General features: G+C 50.1%; 3 protein-coding genes across 3 annotated transcripts; all 3 read right to left on the reverse strand.

The window, feature by feature from the left end:
• Positions 1 to 247: 247 nt before the first annotated feature.
• On the reverse strand, positions 248 to 939 carry LOC311130603 (histone H1; the record flags this gene model as incomplete). Its single annotated transcript, XM_084163386.1, has 1 exon — positions 248 to 939. Exon 1 carries the CDS (start codon positions 869 to 871, stop codon positions 248 to 250), a length of 624 nt encoding a protein of 207 aa, XP_084019512.1. The 5' UTR covers positions 872 to 939.
• Positions 940 to 3,302: 2,363 nt separating this feature from the next.
• On the reverse strand, positions 3,303 to 4,325 carry LOC311130381 (histone H2B-like; the record flags this gene model as incomplete). Its single annotated transcript, XM_084163105.1, has 2 exons — positions 3,303 to 3,644; positions 4,308 to 4,325. 2 exons carry the CDS (start codon positions 4,323 to 4,325, stop codon positions 3,303 to 3,305), a joined length of 360 nt encoding a protein of 119 aa, XP_084019231.1.
• A 116-nt stretch (positions 4,326 to 4,441) lies between these two features.
• LOC311130722 (histone H4) lies at positions 4,442 to 4,753 on the reverse strand (the record flags this gene model as incomplete). Its single annotated transcript, XM_084163512.1, has 1 exon — positions 4,442 to 4,753. The coding sequence occupies one exon, from the start codon at positions 4,751 to 4,753 to the stop codon at positions 4,442 to 4,444; it is 312 nt and encodes a 103-aa protein (XP_084019638.1).
• Positions 4,754 to 7,500: the final 2,747 nt, after the last annotated feature.

Consider the following 7,500-nt stretch of genomic DNA (forward strand, 5'->3'; position numbering starts at 1 on the left):
GGTGAGGGTGCACTCGTGAGGTCGAATTTCTAAGCCATTTTGGCCCTCTATTATATTCCTCTCCCTTCGCACACACCCAGAGTGGGACGATGTTGTGTGCGTAAAAGTAGCCTAGTGTGCGTAATTTCTTTTTCACGACAGATAGTACATGGAAATCAATGCGCTTTCTATGGAAAGAGGTGGGTGGCTCTTAAAAGAGCCTTTTGTGGTACAACATGTGTCGAGTAGAACACTGTTTGTAATAGGTTTACTTCTTCTTGGGGGCTGCCTTCTTGGCCTTGGCTGCCTTGGGCTTGGCGGCTTTGGGCTTGGCTGCCTTTGTAGCCTTCTTGGGGCTCTTGGCCGCCTTCTTGGCCGCTGCGGCGGGCTTCTTCACCTTCTTGGGGCTCTTGGCGGCCTTTTTGGGTGTAGCGGGCTTCTTGGCCTTCTTGGGGGACTTCTTTGCGGCGACGGCCTTCTTGGCTGCTACCTTCTTGGGCTTCTTCGCCGCGGCGGGCTTCTTGGCGGCCACCTTCTTTACTTTGGGAACTGCGGTTTTCTTGGCGGGCTTCTTTGCCTCGACGGCTTTCTTGTTGAGCTTGAAGGAGCCGGATGCACCGGTGCCCTTGGTCTGGACCAGGGTGCCCTTGGTGACGAGGCTCTTGACTGCGATCTTGACGCGGGAGTTGTTCTTCTCCACGTCGTAGCCGCCTGCCGCCAGCGTCTTCTTGAGCGCGGCCAGGGACACGCCGCTCCTCTCCTTGGAGGCGGTCACAGCCTTGACGATGAGTTCTCCTACGCTGGGTCCCGCTTTCTTGGGCTTGGCTGCTGCCTTCTTCTTGGGTGCCTTGGCCGGCGCTGCGGCTGCGGGTGCTGGTGCGACTTCTGCCATGTCTGTCTGTCTGTCTGTCTGTCGTTTGGTCCGGTACACACACACACACACGGTCTGCGAGGAGTAGTTTGCTGTAGACGCTGCTCTGCGCTATTGAAGCTCCACACCGAGCAGGGGGCTGGCCTTAAACGCGACATGAGAACCATGTAGACTCAAGGCAACCAGCTCGGCTTCTCTGGGCTGGCCAAATGCTCTTTCACTTGTGTTTTCTGTTCGCCTATATCGGCCCGAAAGTCACCGACGGAGCCGTGTTTTTGGTCCAAAAGCGAACGGCCCAGCGAGCAGACTTGTCTCCGTTCAGAATAAAGTAATGTGGGCCGCGGAAGGGCCGTGCATTTTGTTGCGGCTCGCTCAAAACCTCACCGTTCGACTGTCGGGTGGAGCGGTGCGCACTGGTTTTCCTGTGCTATTTGTCTCCTAAATGGCCTAAAAGTGCATCCGATTGCGAGCAGCACTTGTTGTGTAGTGAGCCGAGATGTCTGGCAAGGGAATCAAATGGTTTGGGGTCCCCTGATGTGGTCAGGGGTGTTTTAAAGAAGCGCTCTTTTGGGGACCTTAAAACACATGCACCTGTGAGGCCTGGCTGAGACTAGTGTTGTACCTCAAGTTTCAGGTTGTATTCGTCATATGTACAGGATCCACATGGTATAAACAGTCCTACGACATGCTTACTTGCACTATGTGTGTGTGTGTGTTATTGTATTAGTACTTTTTGTGCACTGGCAGTGTGAGTGTTGTTGTTGTTGTATTTGTAGCCTACTATTTCTACACAGTGAGATTGTGTGTTGTCTTCTGGTAGGTAGGTAGGTAGGTAGGTAGGTTGGCTGTCTCTACTAATATATTGTTCACCTGCTTGACTCCGCAGCGTGACTCGCCTCGGTCTTTGTGTCTGTGGGTCTTGGTGTCTGGCTGGCGCTATGGAGGCTGGCGCCCCATGGGTCATGGCGCGTTGATATAGGCCTAGATAGAGGGAGTCTCTCTCTCTGTCTGTCTCTCTCTCTCTCTCTCCCCCCAAGTGGGACAAGGGCTGCATATGTGGTTGGACTGGGAGAAGAATCCCAGCAGGTGCATGTGGGTCAGAAGGTTGATTGCGGCCTCTTTTCTTTTCCTTGTTGTATATATGTATGGGGCGGCAGGTAGCTTAGTGGTTAAGAGTGGTTAAGAGCGTTGTGCCAGTAACCGAAAGGTGGCTGGTTCTAATCCCCGAGGCGACTAGGTGAAAAATCTGTCGATGTGCCCTTGAGCAAGGCACTTAACCCTAATTGCTCATGTAAGTCGCTCTGGATAAGAGTGTCTGCTAAATGACTAAAATGTAAATGTATAGGCTATCCCCAAGGTAGTCATTGGGATCCGCTGCTGCTCCAACGACTATCGCAAGGGCCGCCCGCTCGCTCACTGTGTTATACTGTGACTTGGCCTACAGACACATTCATATCCTCACGTGGAAGCAACTGCCTTAGCTGGTAGAGCACGGCGCTTGTAACGCCAAGGTAGTGGGTTCGATCCCCGGGACCACCCATACACAAAAATGTATGCACGCATGACTGTAAGTCGCTTTGGATAAAAGCGTCTGCTAAATGGCATATTATATTATTATATTTATCCTGTTGCCTCATGAGGGTAGTAGGAAGGAAAATACACTATGTGCCTCAAATGTACTACACTTTACATGGACATTTTGAGTCATGTAGCAGACGATCTTATCCAGAGCCACTTACAGTTAAGTGTGTGCCTACATTTTCATACTGGCCCCCCTTGGGAAACGAACCCGCAACCCTGGCGTTGCAAGCGCAGTGCTCTACCAACTGAGCTACAGGGGACTATATATGTATGATGCGACCTGGACCGGAAATGACCCGTTGGCAATAAGGGCTACGTATATATATATATATATATATATATGCCTACTCCTATTCTTCCTAGACGGGATTATTCACCCCCTTTTTATTCTTGCCATTATCGTTCTCATTCACATCATTAGGGTATAGTCCAATGATGGAGCGTCCATTCTCCCCGTCCGTGTCCTACCGATTCAGGAAGTCGACTCAAAATGACTATCCGCTCATTAAACGACAAAAGGCATTTCTTTCCATTCAAACCCAACAGACTGCTTTTTTTATTTACACCCTTTGTCAAATGGTGCCATTTTTCATTGCCTTCACCTGGAATGGAGGCCGACAAACATGGGTTACTATTCAGCGTGCAAAGACAACAAAAAAGGCGCGCTAAACCCCTACGCTGGAACGGGCGGGGGAAATGATACAATGTAGCCGTTCTCCGAGCCGGCGCGCGCCGCCCATTAAACAATGATACAATGTAACGCAGCCTACCTGCGCATTCATTCGGTGGCGATGGAAATGCTCTTTTTACTGACAGAGTGGGTGGCTCTTAAAAGAGCCTTTGGGTTAGTAGAGCAGTCCAAATGCGCTGTTTACTTGGAGCTGGTGTACTTGGTTACGGCCTTGGTGCCCTCGGACACGGCGTGTTTGGCAAGTTCACCGGGGAGTAGCAGGCGCACGGCGGTCTGGATCTCCCTAGAGGTGATGGTAGAACGCTTGTTGTAGTGGGCCAGGCGAGAGGACTCTCCGGCGATACGCTCGAAGATGTCGTTCACGAACGAGTTCATGATTCCCATGGCCTTGGAGGAGATGCCGGTGTCGGGGTGGACCTGCTTCAGGACCTTGTACACGTAGATGGCGTAACTCTCCTTCCTGGACTTTCTGCGCTTCTTGCCGCCCTTCCCTGCGGTCTTGGTGACGGCTTTCTTGGAGCCCTTCTTGGGCGCTGACTTTGCTGGCTCGGGCATGATGATGTCTCGTTGCTTCTCAGAAACGAATGAGGGGGTGAAGGGCGCTTACCCGTCTTATGAAGAGGAAGCTAATCAAAGTCGGCGGCCGTGGACACTCCCCTGCTTGCTCGTAGGCGCCCCTGCTATTTGCCCAGTGGAGCTCTAGCGCTCAAAAGAGCCTTCCGCTCAGAGGCTAGCTTCCCGAACAAAGACAATTGAGGGCGCGCGCGCGGGTCCTCACCCCCTCCCTCCTCTCTATAGCCTATGCTCTGTGACCGATGGGGAATTGTGTGTTTCAAAAGGGGGGCCTGAATAGTTGTCCGAATGGCACGATTGTTGTGCCACATAATGCTGGTGATAGAATTGCCCACGTTGGCACCGTCAGACATAGGGCTCCCATTTTGGACTGTGTGTGTGTGTGTGTGTGTGTGTGTGCGCGCGCGCGAACGCTGTCCCCCTCTTTTCGAGCCACATCTACCGACGGGTGGTGGTTTTATGTTGTCCAAATGCCACTATTGCTTGACCCAAAATAACAACGTCACTACACTTTGCCACTGTCAGATATAGGCCTCCCTCTGTGCGCTAAAACGGGAAGGGACATTAGAATCCGCTATTTAATACTCCCTGTCCACTCGAAGTGGCTCATACTTTCCTATCAAATAGCATACGGAAGAAAAGAAAAAAACACTATATGGAATGGGCCCTTTTGAAGCGGATGTGGGTGGCTCTTAAAAGAGCCTTTGGGTTCGAGTCGGGGTGTTGAGGTTCCGAAGAGAGTGCGTTTAACCGCCGAAACCGTACAGGGTGCGTCCCTGTCGTTTCAGAGCGTAGACCACGTCCATGGCGGTAACGGTCTTCCTCTTGGCGTGCTCGGTGTAGGTGACTGCGTCACGGATCACGTTCTCCAGGAACACCTTTAGGACACCGCGGGTCTCCTCATAGATCAGACCGGAAATACGCTTCACGCCGCCGCGGCGAGCCAGACGTCGGATAGCGGGTTTGGTGATTCCCTGGATGTTATCGCGGAGAACTTTTCGGTGACGCTTGGCGCCTCCTTTTCCAAGTCCCTTGCCGCCTTTGCCTCTTCCAGACATGGTGTGTTCGCTAGTTGAGTTCAAGTGAATGAATGACTTCAGCGCCGGTGCGTGGTGCGCTATTATCTGCGTTTGGTCGACCTGATTGAGGCCATCGGCACAGAAAGCGCGCCTCTGTGATATGTTCGGAGGCGTTGCAAAGGGGAGGGCGCTCGTTCTAGGGGACTAGGGAGGAGCGATTACAAAGGTGACGTGAAAGCAACTACCGTGCGCGGGAAACATACTCCAATACTGATATAGGCTATGTGGAACACAAGGCCAAACGGTGACAACTGGGAGATCAGCTAGTACACTGTGTCCCTGTCCTCATATTGTTGTTGTTGTTGTTGTTGTTGTTGTTGTTGTTGTTGTTGTTGTTGTTGTTGTTGTTGTTGTTGCACCTGATTTTACTCATTGAGGACTTGCTAATTAGGTGACAGGTTGTTCAGTCAGCTGTGGCTCTCCAGGGCTACAAGAAAAATGGGTATTGTTGGGGGTAGGCTACTCTACCGCTGGAGTTGGGAAACACTGACCTAGTAGGATGAGTCTGTTTAGCTATGGAAGGACGTGTCGTATTGACTGTCATTAATAAACATCACTCTTCTTCTTTCTTCTCTAGACACCACTCGGCCTGACAGTAAGGGGGCCAAGAGGACCTGGGGTGCGGATGGGAGGGGTGGTGATCCCTCTGCAAGCTGGAGCGTTTACAAAATAGTTGTCATCATCCTTATGCCTAATGTGTGTTGCAGCCAAACAGCACACACTGTTTGTGTGACTCCCTGACATTACGCAATGATGTAAGCACATTTGGGAATGTCTTCCATATTGTTGCATAAAGACGACCGTGTGCATAAACTGTGAGACCGAGAGTGGCGTACCTTTACCCACACACACACACCCACACACACACACACACACACACACACAATGAAGGGATTGATTTCCTACGCATACAGAGGTGATAGTGATGTGCCAATATTGTATGGTACCTTTCTTAGCAAACCAATAATAAAGCTTCTTATAATGGAATTATTGTTATGATGTTGATCATTTGTATTGCCGCAGGATAGCCTCAGATGTGTCGTCAAAGAAAGGCCACAGAAAGAGGGCCCGTCTCAACTGTTCATTTCAAAAGGGACAAATTGGGGGGGTGCACTGATGCCTTAAGGGCCCAAGAGCACAGACTGCCACTTTATCATTCAGTGCAGTTGAACATCTCACATTTGACTAGCTTTCATAGGACAACTTATTGTTGCCATAATTGTCTCTTACCTGTACTTACTGGCTGCCGGCCCTCGGTGGAGTATATCGAGGAACAGAGGGTGCCTTTTAGGATAAGGACTAACAAGGTTTTGACTAGGTGGGATACAGCTACGACCGGAAGTGACTTTTCCCTAGCAGTTTAGGCTAATTAGGCTAGAGTGCAGATACTTGACATGTACAGTACAACAACAAATCACAGAGGGCCTGTTACCACACCCTATAGGCTTGAACATCATAATATCACAATATATAATAATACTCATACATAATAATCGAAAATCACCTTTGACTACAGTGACATTGGTAGTAAGTAGGCTACAGTATAATGGATAGCTACCCAACTGGGACAGAAAGTGGAAATTGAAGGGGGACACGCAGTGAGCAAAACTCCTAACGACATAAAAACACAGACACTTCAGTGGAACGCACAGGGCTAGACGGGAAGGAAGACGTGGAGAAGGACTATTGAAGAGGAGATGAAGAACACCGGAAGCATCGAGTGAAGAAATGGGCCCGGAACAGGGTTAGGCCGAGATGCACTGTTGACGCCCTATCCTTCATTTAGGACCTCAAAGAAATGAGTCAACTCCTATAGGGACTATTTTCACCGCCACCTGCTGGACCAGAGGTCATGTGGCCAACACTCTGCTTGAGATCATTAAGAGCTATAAGGAGTCCATCAACTACCTGGTCAGTCAAGTCATATAGGGGGGGATTTCATGGCCACCTGCTGGAGCAGAAGTCATGTTTGCCAACACTGGCCTTAAAATCATTAGGAGCTATAAGGAATAAATCAACTCATCATTCAAGTCATATAGGGAGGGATCTTAGCACCACCTGCTGGATCAGAAGTACCCTTCACTGTAGGCACAAGAGAGCCATCATCTCTCAACCGGTGCAATTTCCATAAGTATGTGGTAATAAAACAAACAACGACAGCTCCTCATATAGGCAGTGGTTTCAAAACTCTAAGCGCGTGTTCAAGTAGAGCACACCAAATCATACATGTACTTGTTCATCACACTGAATCAGTGTTTAATCTAGAAATACATGCCTCGCGTTGCAATACGTGTTCTTGTAAAGTCATTGCTTTCCACAATGCAATGCTCACATCACTTTCCGTGTGATATTGTTGGTCATTTGTTCAAATGTATTTGACTATGACTTCATCCGACTGCTCTGAATTCATAATAACCTCACGGTTTGGTGTTAACCTACCGATTTTCAACTGCTACTGCAGTAATTGCCTACTGCAGATTAGGAACGCTGTCATGAAAATGTATGCTTGGGAAGTGTTGCTCCTGAGTGGCGCAGTGGTCTAAGGCACTGCATCGCAGTGCTAACTGTGCCACTAGAGATCCTGGGTCGAATCCAGGCTCTGTCGCAGCCGGCCGCGACCCGGGAGACTCATGGGCGGCGCACAATTGGCCCAGCAGTCGTCCAGGGTAGGGGAGGGAATGGCCGGCAGGGATGTAGCTCAGTTGATGGCGAGCATGGCGTTTGCA

This window comes from Coregonus lavaretus, assembly GCF_964263955.1.
Source record: "Coregonus lavaretus genome assembly, chromosome: 6".
Classification (NCBI taxonomy): Eukaryota; Metazoa; Chordata; class Actinopteri; order Salmoniformes; family Salmonidae; genus Coregonus; species Coregonus lavaretus.